Source organism: Lontra canadensis, unplaced genomic scaffold, assembly GCF_010015895.1.
Source record: "Lontra canadensis isolate GAN:19392208 unplaced genomic scaffold, GSC_riverotter_1.0 scaffold28, whole genome shotgun sequence".
Lineage (NCBI taxonomy): Eukaryota > Metazoa > Chordata > Mammalia > Carnivora > Mustelidae > Lontra > Lontra canadensis.
Window position 1 is genome coordinate 9,800,492 of NW_022631022.1, and position 12,732 is coordinate 9,813,223.

A 12,732-nucleotide genomic window follows, 5' to 3' on the forward strand; every position below is an offset into this window, starting at 1 on the left:
AGGTAGGTTTTGAAATGTTTAAAAGTGAAAGAATTGCTTGAATAAATTAAAGATCATCTATACAGTGGAATATTATGAGGCTGAAAGTAAGATTTATGAAGAATTTTTAATGGTGTGGGGGAATACCTATGGTGTTCCATAATAAAGCAAATATGAAATTCTACATAATATGTGTTCTTAGCTATTTAAATTTATAATAATAGTGAAACATACTGATGATCAGAAATGACTCTTTTTTGACTTATAGGCACCTCAAGAAGAACATGCTGTTAACAGTCCAGAACACCTGAGGAAAAAACGTACAACTTCAGCCGAAAGAAATACTTGTCAGCTTTATATTCAGACTGATCATCTGTTCTTTAAATATTATGGAACACGAGAAGCTGTGATTGCCCAGGTATTTGTAATTTTGCTACTATTTTAGGAGTTCTCATACTGTTTCATTACACCTATGTTTTCCTCTAAGAATTAAAGTTATGACATATCGCTTTTTTGGAAAAAAAAAAAAAAACCACAAACATATTTTTAGTAATTATACAATACATGGGATAAATGCATGGATGACTGAAAGAGTTAGGATATTTTAGAATCCTCCAAAACAGGTGTAAGACAGTGATTTCGTGAAGATGATGACACTGGCGATTAGCTTTAAAAAGAAGGTGAAATTTTCAGTTGTGGTCCTATAAGGAGGGAAGAATAGAGGAATCCTTCCAATGAGAAGTATTTAATTTCTGTTTTGTGTTCCCATTGTACTTAGCACTTGTTTTTTTGTTTTGTTTTGTTTTGTTTTTGTACTCAGCACTTTCAGAGTTGTGTTTTTGCATATTTATCTTCTCAACCCTTATTAAAGTAAAAAGTTTCTGAAGGTACTCTTCAAAATGTCCTTCCTGTTGAAGATGCCCCGTGAAAGTTTGATAATCCATTTTTGACTCCAAATTTTATTTGAGACTAAGAGGATGTAGGTGCCATTAGTATAAATGGTGAATTCATTTTGATGGTGGTGATGAGCTTAATTTTAGATGTGTTTCAGAGCCAAGTGGTTGGGGTGCCTGGGTGGCTCAGTGGGTTAAAGCCTCTCCCTTCAGCTCAGGTCATGATCCCAGGGTCCTGGGATCGAGCCCCGTATTGGGCTCTCTGCTTAGCAGGGACCCTGCTTCCCCCTCTCTCTCTCTCTGCCTGCCTCTCTGCCTACTTGTGATCTCTGTCTGTCAAATGAATAAATTAAAAAAAAAAAAAAAAAAAAAAAAGAGCCAAGTGGTCATTCCTTAGCATATTGAAAATGTAGAGCTTGGGAGTAGTTAGCCCTAACCTTAAACTTTCTGCGTTGAATTTAAAGATAGAGAAGATAGAGTTGAAGTAAGGGGAGAGAATGAAATTAAAAGGAAAGAAACTGGGGGATATCTGTATATAGTGAATAGGATGAGGAAGAGAAGCAATGGGATAAAACGTAATAGTTAAACAGGTAGGAGATTAAATGGAATTAACCAAGGAAGAAACAACTTCAAAACCAAATGCATGGCTAACAGTGTCATATTACAGAGATACCAAAGAGAATGACTACAGTGTGTTAATTTACTAGATGGGGTGGGGGAGTCCTTTCACAATATATACATACATCAAATCATCAAGAGGTACACTTTAAACATCTTAGAGTTTCATTTATCAATTATACCTCAATAATACTGGGAAAAAAAAAACTACAGAAGGTAGCTGGTTTTTAGTTATTAGAAGATTATTGATGAGCTTTAAGCTGATAGAGTTGTTAGGGTAAAAACATTACAAACAGTAATCAGTATGTTGGCCAAAGCAGTGAGGGTTTTAAGAAATGTGAAAAACAGAAACAAATATGGCGACTTAGAAACAATATGGACTATTTGGGGGTGAAAGGAGGACAGAGAATTAATGAGCAAGTTGGTAGGAAGAGGAAGATGATCCACTAGAAAAGCAATGTGGTATATAAGAGAAAGAAAAATTGATAGGAAAAGTATTCTTGAAGGTCCAGTAAGAATTGGGGTGAGAATAAAGAAAAGTTTCCGTTTGGGAAAGAACTACCCTTTGAGAAAAATAGAAATGGATGAAGTTAGAAAAATTTGAAGGTAGGGGCACCTGGGTGGCTCAGCAGGTTAAAGCCTCTGCCTTTGGCTCAGGTCGTGATCTCAGGGTCCTGGGATCGAGCCCCACATCGGGCTCTCTGCTCGGCGGGGAGCCTGCTTCCCCCCACCCCCCGCCTGTCTCTCTGCCTACTTGTGATCTCTGTCTGTCAAATAAATAAATAAAATCTTTAAAAAAAAATTTGAAGGTAAAGAGGGAGGGAAATAAAAATGAAGTCTCAGTAAAGTATGAAGTATAATCATTTGTGGAGGAATGTTTGAACTACCACTGTTGGGAATGAAGTAGGAACAGAAAGAATTGGATAAGGGATTACCAAGCCAAGTTGAGGTTCGATAGCATGAATTTATAATGGACCCTGTCAGCATTGGTAGAACTTTCTTTATCAGTTTGGCAGCCTGGGCTACTTTTTTTTTTTTTTTTTTAAGATTTTATTTATGTATTTGACAGAGATCACAAGTAGGCAGAGAGGCAGGCAGAGAGAGAGAGAGGAGGAAGCAGGCTCCCCGCCAAGCAGAGAGCCCGATGTGGGGCTCGATCCCAGGACCCTGAGACCATGTTCGGAGCCAAAGGCAGAGGCTTTAACCCACTGAGCCACCCAAGCCTGGGCTACTTTTGAAATTATTGTTAATGCTTCTGCTTAACTATCTTAAGTTTATATAATTTCTTTGAAAATAATTTTAAGAGAACATATACATATTTTTACATAAACTGTAGAAAGATTGCTTTTTATAAATGAAGATGGGAAAGTGGTTTTAGAAGCTAGAGTGTTTAGTTGGGAGTCAGCTAGGTAAATAGAGAATCCCTTAATGTTTTATCACCATGTTTAATTTCCTCCTAGAATTTAGGAGCTCTTAATGTATCTTACTTATATTTACATTACTTTCTTTCTACCATCACCCTCTAGAATAAATCTCTAAATTTATAGGGACCTTTTCTGTTTTTCACCATTGTATCCCTGGCACCTAAAACAGTGCTTAGTGTAGTATATAGTAGTAGTCAACAAAACTTAAAGATAATGTGGACTAGTGCAGCAATAGACTAAAGTCAGAGAATGACTGAGTATCCTGATGTTATCAGGGAATTTTTTGGGGGGTGAGGGGAGAGAGTGGGATATGGGAGTGGGCAGAAGGAGAGAGAGAATTCTAAATAGACTCCATGCCCAGTGCAGAGCCTGATGTGTGGGGCCAGTCCCACAACTCCCAAGATCATGACCCAAGCCAGAATCAAGAGTCAGACACTTAACCCACTGAGCCACCCAGGTGCCCCTATCAGGATAATTCTTTAGAAGATGTTTGAACTGAGTCTGACAGATAAAAATATTCTAGGCATAAGGAAATAGCACATGAAAAGACATGGAGGTCTGACATTGAGGGATTGATTGAAGAAACAAAGTTTTATATGATTGAAGCAAGAGTGATTATTTCTTGCTGGAGAAGAGTCTGGAAAAGGCACAGAATCTCCCCTCTTAGCCCCAGCTCACTAATCTGTTTCAACTTTTCATCCAGTATGTGATGTGGACATTTTAAAATTTGAGTGTGGTGGAACACGAATAATTCTTGATTTGGGAAAATGGAAATTCACAGCCTTATTCACATTTTAATATTGCCTCTAAAATGTTCTTTTTTCCTTTTCTTTTTTTTTTTTTTTTTAATCTGTAGATATCCAGTCATGTTAAAGCGATTGATACAATTTACCAGACTACAGACTTCTCCGGAATCCGTAACATCAGTTTCATGGTGAAACGAATAAGAGTAAGGAATTTCGATAGTTCAGAACAATAAGAAAGGAAAACAATAAGGATAGTGTTTATTATAAGAAAAGTGCTTGCATTTTACTTCATCTTTATGCATTAATAATTAAATTGTATTACTCATCCAGTTTATCTTTATTCTTGGCTTTTACACACACATGTGCAAACACACACACATAGGGATACCTTGGTTTATGATTTAAAAAGGAAATCGATAGGGCTTTAATCTGGACTGCAAGAGAAGTATTGTCATACTATATTCTATCTGATTAACATGCCAGTTAGAAAGCCCTAGCCTCTCAAGAACTACAGATATAATATTTGACATTCTGCCCCACCCCACCTTATCATTTCTCAGTTTCTTAAGATTTGCCTTGTGCAGTACTTTTCAGAGTGTGTCCCTTTTGGTATTCTAGGGGAGAGAGAAGGATAGATAGAGTGGCTAAATAAAATTGGAAGTTGGACACTTAGTACTGTGCTCTCTTCTTATGAATTCTTAGTACAGAATTCTCAAATTTGGGAAGTCCTTCAGGAGAGGAACTCATAATTTTCAAAACTATTTGACTATGGAAACTTTTCTGTATTAATGTCAACTGAGGGCCCAGAGAACTGTAGAATACATTGTGAGAAATGCTTACCTAGATCCACAGGGTCACTGATGATTAATTTTAATGTTATAAATTTAAATAAGTAGATACTAAATTACTAACAAAATTGGGTTGTTTTAAAAATTTTTCAAGTGTGAATTCTATCTATGTGAATAGCTTTTAGGAATCTGAATTCGTAAACTAGATAAATGGCTTGAGTTAAAAAAATCATTTTATGTAAGTATTTGCCATAGGGTTTCTTTGTATTTGTGCTTCTAATTTTCTTAAAATATGATTGACTAAATTATAATTTTTGTTTGTGCATGTAATACATTTAATAGCGTAGCTAAAGGTCCATAGTAGTGTGATGAAATGTTAAATGGGAGTTGAGGGTGAAATGTGGTTTGTAGATAAACATTGTAAGAATTGTTTATAATCAGTAGCTTTCATGTATTTTGAGAGTAATTTAAGCCTTTAAATGAGCAAGTAAAAGTGATAATAATTATTGTTTAGTAGGCAAAGCAATAAAATGCAAACTAGTGGGAAGTAAAGAATATTAGAACAAATTGTAGTGAAACACATTTTTTTTTTAGTATAATGATTTGCATTATGAAGAAATGCAAGTATATGAATGGATAGTATGGCACTTGGTTGTTTTAAAGCTTTTAACCGAGACTAAAATTTTAGTTTAAATCTCATCTGAAGATTCCTTGTGACCCATTAATTTGAAATTTATATCAATAAACATTTAAATATTATCTCATTTGTAATATAGGTAACTGCAATTTGGGTGCAATTTTTATTTGTAGCTAATATTTCAGAAATATCAAGGAATTTCATTTCACTGTTTAGTGGGAAAAAGCAACCTATAGCCTGTCTCTAAGCATATGCTTTTTATAATATATAGTGTGATTACTTTTGGATATTTTTGTGTTAGATGACCATTACTGATTGTTTTTAGTTGTTAGTAGATAAACCGGAAATCTGTCCTCAGGCAGTTTCCCACAGTAATATTTTTGCAGTCCTGCTTCTGAGTCTCTTGGCTTTACTGAAAGGTATGGAACCTAAAAAGTCCTGTAGTTCTCATTTTATCAACTGTTCTACCCTCCCTTTACTACTGACATTTTCAGTAGACTGAGGACTGCCTTCTAAAAAATGTCTCCTTTCATACATATCCCTTTTTATTCTGTTTCCACAGTTGTATATGTAATTTTCTAACTTGAGGAAGGCAAATTGTTCTAGGACTTCAGAGAATAGGCAAGTGTCTCTGAAAGGAGGCAGGGGCTAATAAATGAAAGCTTTTGTTTGGTAGAAGTTTAGTGTCAGAACTGATTATTCTTCAGATTTTGTCAGGGAGGAACCTGCACTAGGAGTACAGTAGCTAAGTATCAAAAGAAGCTTTCTGGAGGAACTCAGCTTGATATATAGTAAGAGAAGAGAATGGGGAGTAAAAAGAAAATTCTTGCCCACATTCAGGGAAAAAAATTGAACTTGCAGTTTGTTGGGCTTGACTCCTATGGTTTTAGGCAAGGAGAACAAGGAAATGATTTGGCTGTTGAGTTGAAGGTCTTGGGTTTGAGATCTATTTCATGTTCTAGTAATTAGCTAAAATTTAGGGGTTTATAGCCTTTTGCTTTCCACCATTTAGTACTAAAAGAGACTTGCTCACATGATTAAATTTGAGAAACTCTACTTCTTTATTAGAAGTTTTGAAAGCAGAACCTGCTTTTCCATCCCAAGTGTTCAGTATTCAGAAATTTGGTCAATACTTGCCCAGAAATTTAGTGTACCCAGTTTTAATTCTCCTACTCACTCAACCTTTCTTTTTTCCTTTTCTTCTTCTTTTTTTCTTTTTGACTTCTATGATCAGCTTAGGGATGGGGGCAGTGGGAATAATTGTAGAAGCCTTAATTCAGGCCTTATTTCCCGTGGATTCCAAGCACATTGTCCAGGCGGGTTCAGAAGAAGGTGAGCAATGACTTTACACATAGGCTTTGCTAATGTTAATTGCCTATTTAAATAGTTGTCTTGGATTTTAGATCAACACAACTGCTGACGAAAAGGACCCTACAAATCCCTTCCGTTTCCCAAATATTGGCGTGGAGAAGTTTCTGGAATTGAATTCTGAGCAGAATCATGATGACTACTGTTTGGCCTATGTCTTCACAGACCGAGATTTTGATGATGGTGTTCTTGGTCTGGCTTGGGTTGGAGCGCCTTCAGGTAGTTTATCTAACCATGTCTTGGCTTAATACTTAAAAAAAGCAATTTTCAGGGCTAATTGAATTTTACAAAAGTATAGTAGAAACTGATGGCTGTACAATATCTTAATTTAAAGAGCTTGAGTTAGGTGAGAGTTAGAAGTGTAATGTAAGTAGGAAAATAGATGAAATAGCTTTTTGTTTTGAAATGAGTACTAATGGGGAGATAGCCTGACATTTGGTACCTTCAGTGGCTGAAATAATTTTATGAGGAAGAAGTGGTACTTATGACTAATTTTTTCATGAAAGTTAATGTTATTAATTAAAATTTTTTTTTTTTCCCTGGGAAAGAGGTCCTTAGAATTAAAAGGGAAAAGCTATATTCTTGCTTCTGTTCTACAATGAGAGAGCAGAGAAACCACACTCAGAAGCTGTAGGTAGAAAGAAAAGAAAGACTGTCCTTATTATTATTTTATTTACAACCTTTATTTTAACAAAGGGTAAGTGTTGCCTGAAAAGTGTTATAAGCAGAAGGCCCCAGTACCCAAGGCTCCACTAACCTTAACACCTGGGCCCGGACTCTGCTGGGGTCTCTGCTTTAGCCATGGAAACTGCTATCACTAAGAAAGCTGGCATAGGATAATGCCATTCCCATTACAGTGGGGATAGGGAGTCTGTAATTTATAGTCTAATAAGTTCAGGAGACTAATTTAGAGAAATACAAATTTATTAATTGAAAGATTGAGTAGAAACAATCCCAGACTCTTTGACTATAACTTTGGCCATACAGAGTTTGATCAGTAGCCTGTCATCTTGGCAATATCTCTTCTGATGTATCATTTCTAATTTTTTTAAAACATAGAATGCTTTATGCCCAGTAAGGGAAGCTTTTCTTTTCCTGTGCTTTAATTAGTAATTGTTTGATTTGTAATGTATATTTTAACATCTTAAGTAGTACTATATTTTAGTTTTTATATTTCTTGCTTTATTTTGAAAGCCAGCAATGAATAATACTTTTACAATTTTCAAAGCTTCTTTTGTTTTTCTTCTACATTTTCATGATGTCATTAAGGTGCAAATTTATGTCATGAACTATATATCATAGTACAGTATTTTTAGAAATTTATATTTGTCTCTTATGTTGATCTGTCCTGGTATTGTGTTACTTGCATTGTCAGCAGATTGTGTAATCTCACTCTTTCCTGTGATAATTTCACATGTTTTATAACTTTTATATTCTGATATTTCTTTTCCCCTTCTTGAGTAAGTTGGATGATTTATTACAAAGTTCATGATTTCTTCTACTTATTCGTTAGTAAGTACTGTGAAAATTCAAGGATTCTTTTGATTTTTTTATTGTAAATTATCATTAATATCTCAAAGTGTGCACCTTAGACTAACAGCATTAGCATCACTTGGGAACTTGGCAGAAATGCAAATTCATGGATGCCACTCAAGTCTACTGAATCAGAAACTCTAGGTGTAGAGCCCAACAGTCTTTGTTTGAACAGGCCTTCCAGGTGATTCTGATTCACATTCAAGTTTGAGAACTACCATGTTCATATTTTTGTCTCTAAGGAAACTTACTCACAGAATGGCTTTTGGACAGGGGATTGGATGATTTCAAACCAGAAACTGTTTTACATTTTCAGCTTCAAACTTCTGTTCGTTAGGAATATAATACTCCTGAAGGAGCTTGATCAGTTTTTTAAAAGCTTCAGATAGCCTCATGTCTGTAGATGCAAAAATAAACTGTATTTTTAGGATAGTTTTAGATTCACAGAAGAATTGAGCATATAGTATAGAGAATTCCTGTATATGCCCCCCCCATGCAAATTTTTAACAGCTTACATTCGATGGTACATTTGTTACAATTAACAAAATTATTAACTGAAGTCCATAGTTGATTCACTTTTTAAAGTTTTGACCTAAGGTCCCTTTTTGTTCTAGGAACTCATCCAAGACACCACATTACCTTTAGTTATCTTGTCTCTTTAGTCTTTTCTTAACTATTATTGTTTCTTGGACTTTGCTTTTGATGACTTTGACAATTATGAGGAGTACTGGCCAAGTATCTTGTGGGATGCCCCTCTGTTACAGTCTTTTTGATGTTTTTCTCATGATTAAACTACAGTAATGGGTTTGGACGACAATTAGTCTTTTTACCTAGTTATTTTGATATTTGAACCACCATTTGTGATGCTACTCATTGTACTGAACAGCAGTGGGCAAAGTTCTCGATTGTAAGTGGGACATATAACTTGTATTTTTGTCGCAAGTTCTTCTTCTGATACCTCTTTCTTTACTCTGTGTTAAACCCCCAACTCCAGTTCTTAGAAATCTTTCTCTAAGAGCTACTGGGAGGGACAGAAGAATGGAGTCCAGAGTGGGAAAGAGAAGGGATCTTTGTTCTTTTTTCTTTTTTTTCCAATATTTTATTAGAGAGCCCAAGAGAGTACAAGCAGGGAGGTGGGGAGAGGGGTGGAGGAAGGGGCAGAAGCAGACTCCCCGTTGAGCAGGGAGCCCGGTGTTGGGCTCCATCCCAGGACCCCGGGATCATGACCTGAGCCGAAGGTAGGTGCTTAACCGAATGAGCCACCCAGACACCCTGATCTTTGTTCTTTTGATCCGGCTTTTTCTAGGATAGGGTACCTGCCTTAACATAACATTGACAGTTTTCTTCTTTTCCCTTTGCCCTTGGACTTCCTGAACTGAGTTTTATATTTGACCCACATTGTATTTTTTAAAAAGATTTTTATTTATTTGAGAGAGAGAGCACACACACAAGTTGGGGGAAGGTAAGAGACAGAGGGAACTCGAGCTGGAGCTGAGCACAGGGCTCTATCCCAGGACCCTGAGATCATGACCTTGAGCCTGAGGCAGACTGCTTAACCAACTGAGCCACCTAGGCACCCTACATTGTAATTTTTTTTTTTTTTTAAGATTTTATTCATTCACTTGACAGACAGAGATCACAAGTAGGCAGAGAAGCAGGCAGAGAGAGAGGAGGAAGCAGGCTCCCCGCGGAGCAGAGAGCCCGATGCGGGGCTCAATCCCAGGACCCTGGGATCATGACCTGAGCCGAAGGCAGAGGCTTCAACCCACTGAGCCACCCAGGCGCCCCTACATTGTAATTTTTTATAAGGAAAAATATATATTTGGTTTTATTATTTCAGTACCCTTCTGAGGTGTAGGTATTATTACCTCTGTTCTGCAGATGAGAAAACTTGGCTTTAGAGATTTTTGTGACCAATCCAGGATCACACAGAACCCAGAGTCTAGACCTTTTGACTCCAGGTTCAGTGCGTTTGGTAGTTATTCTGCTGAGTATTATATACTACAAGATCGTAGCTTACTCCAAGATATTTCTGATAGAAGTTGAAATGTTTCCAGCATCTTGGCAGTGGTTTTGTATTGTTGGAATCCATTTTTTTGAAAGAGGAGTTATAAGGGTTCTACTTTTTAATATTTAGACATCATTTTGGGAAGAACACTAGTTTGGGAGCTAGGAGACTGGGTTCATTGTAATTTCTTCTCTCTTTGTCCTTTTATAGACTGCATGTTTCTGCCTATAGATCTTAGTAATTTTTGTGGTTATCCGTTTGTTAAAAACTACCATTTCGTAGCTAATCTGTTCAGCTTGTGATCTGTTACTCTCTCTTAATTTTTTCATTTTTATTTGGCCTAATTAATTTTGATTTTGTTGTATTATTTAACTTAGTTTCATTTAATTCTACAGATATTTTACTATAAATAAATGGTGGTTTGGAGGGTTTTGTTGTGATGTTAATTTTCACAATATTACTCAAATTATTGGCTGAGGTCTTCACTGACTCAGTTAAGCTGGGAAAAACAGTGAAAGTTGAAACATTTGAATAGTAGGTTTTTTGTCTTTAAGTCTTCTTACACTACTTTTTATTCTTACTTAATATCATTCTGTAGTTGGGTACGGCCTTGGTTTTTTTTAATCAGGAAAACAGAACCTCCTGCCCAACTCCATAATAAGTGGAAACAACTAGTGAACTTGGCTTGCTTGGAGGCTATCATTTAAAATTATACAGTGATTAGAAGGGAGTCAAAAAAAGGGAATCTGGTCTTCTAAACAAAGTCAGTATTGATTATAGATCTGGGAAGATTTCTTCAAGCTTTTCTTTGTATGAACACAGTTCTGTGTTAAGTAGGTAGCCTCTTACTTAATTTAGAGACTGAAGCATTGATTCCTTAACTAAGTAAATTCCTTGTATTAGATAATCTTTTGCATTTTATTTGGGACACCATTCCAACATGCCTTTTGAGAGGGGCCATTTTCTTTTTTAAAATATATTAAGGTACGTTCTTCATGTATTATCCTTCTTAATGTTATCCTAATGAACATAGTCTCAATTTGGGCAGGCCACTGAGTAAGGCTGTCTCTGGAATTCATCTCCATAGTAAATCCTGAACCATTCGGTATTCCTCTATTTGTGAAGAACATTTTTTGAGACATTTCAATTGTTAGCAGTAGTTTCTTAAGTTTAGAAATTTTAGTTTGATTTTACATATTAGGACTTAAGGACATACAGAGCTCAACTCCATGTTTTCAAGATAACCCATAGCCTATTAAATTCTTTTTTTTTTTTTTAAAGATTTTATTTATTTATTCGACAGAGAGAGATCACAAGTAGGCAGAGAGGCAGGCAGAGAGAGAGAGAGAGGAGGAAGCAGGCTCCCTGCCAAGCAGAGAGCCCGATGTGGGACTCGATCCCAGGACCCTGAGATCATGACCTGAGCCGTAGGCAGAGGCATAGCCTATTAAATTCTTAACATGTTGTTTAAAAGTCTAGTTATAAGGCTGGGAGAATTACATCATTAGCATACTACAAGAGGACAGTTAATATTGGCATTTTGTGTAGTCTGGATTGGTCCAAGCAGGATCTTTAACTTCTCTGGTCCCTCATTATTACTTGTGAATACTGCTCTCCAGACATGAAAGACAAATAAATGCCCTTAGGATATTTCCTGACAACCTGTCAGGGAGTGGGACTGTTGTCTGGTTCAAAATTACTGCTCGGATTAATATTGCATGGTCAGTATGTTAAGTTTTAAGTGTTTAGGCTTGCTCACATCAAAACTGTGCTTGTGGACTCTGACAGGGTATTATATATATTGTTATCCTATAGTTTTCCTAATTTGGGGGCTGGGGTGAAGGTCTGTTTTAAAATTTAGGAGTGATATTCTGTGACTTTAGCCCTCAGATTGTATAGTAGATTTAAAAAAATGTCATTGTACTTCTTTGTTGGTTATTGAGCCATCTATCCATCAGTAATAGCTTTTAACTCAAAATAAAAAAAAATTTTTACCTTTCTCATTATTATTCATTCACAATTTGTGTTTTGCAACGATGACTACATGTATTAGAATTTTTACATGTAGAATATAAAGCAGTTATTGAACTTGAGCCATGGTTTAGCTGTAGGTATATATGATATCACTGACTGAGTTTCTGGCACATCAGAACTAGTTGCATTATTTCGTAAAAAATTAAACCATAACTTAGCACTGGGTAATGTATGGAATTGTTGAACCACTATATTGTACACCTGAAATTAACATACCACTCTATGTTAACTGTATTGGAATTAAAATAATAAAAATCAGTGTACTACTGCCAAAAAAATATTAAGCCATAACAAAATTAAGTATAGTATTTTGTTTTTTCCATGTGATTGAGTTATTTTAACATATGTTATTAGTTTGTAACAAATATTAAACTTTTCTCTAAGAGATACACATTAAAACCAAAAATATTTACTGGGATGTTAAACAAGATGTGAAATTTCAAAGACCATATTTTGGAAGAGAACATTCAGATTTATGTCTGATCTTCCCTTAAACTATATAAGCCTTAAAAATACAGAAAAAATATATTACCAGATTTTTAATATATGCTATTTTTTTCTTTTTTAACTGATAAAGATTTACGGTGTGAAGTCTTCTATGCTTAATTCAAGTTTGACAGTACTGCATTGGACCAATTGGCGTATGACATACCTTGCGTATGACACTAAGGCAGGATATTAATTTACTATTTGTTTAAAACTAT

The 12,732-nt window shown here is 35.7% G+C and overlaps 1 protein-coding gene across 1 annotated transcript in view; it reads left to right on the forward strand.

The window, feature by feature from the left end:
• The window catches only part of ADAM10 (ADAM metallopeptidase domain 10), a 134,679-nt gene that overhangs the window by 90,846 nt on the left and 31,101 nt on the right, over nucleotides 1–12,732 (forward strand). Inside the window, exons 6-8 of the mRNA XM_032864849.1 lie at nucleotides 248–397; nucleotides 3,771–3,863; nucleotides 6,489–6,672. Of these exons, the coding sequence (XP_032720740.1) occupies nucleotides 248–397; nucleotides 3,771–3,863; nucleotides 6,489–6,672 (427 nt within the window). The remainder of the gene's footprint in view (nucleotides 1–247; nucleotides 398–3,770; nucleotides 3,864–6,488; nucleotides 6,673–12,732) is intronic.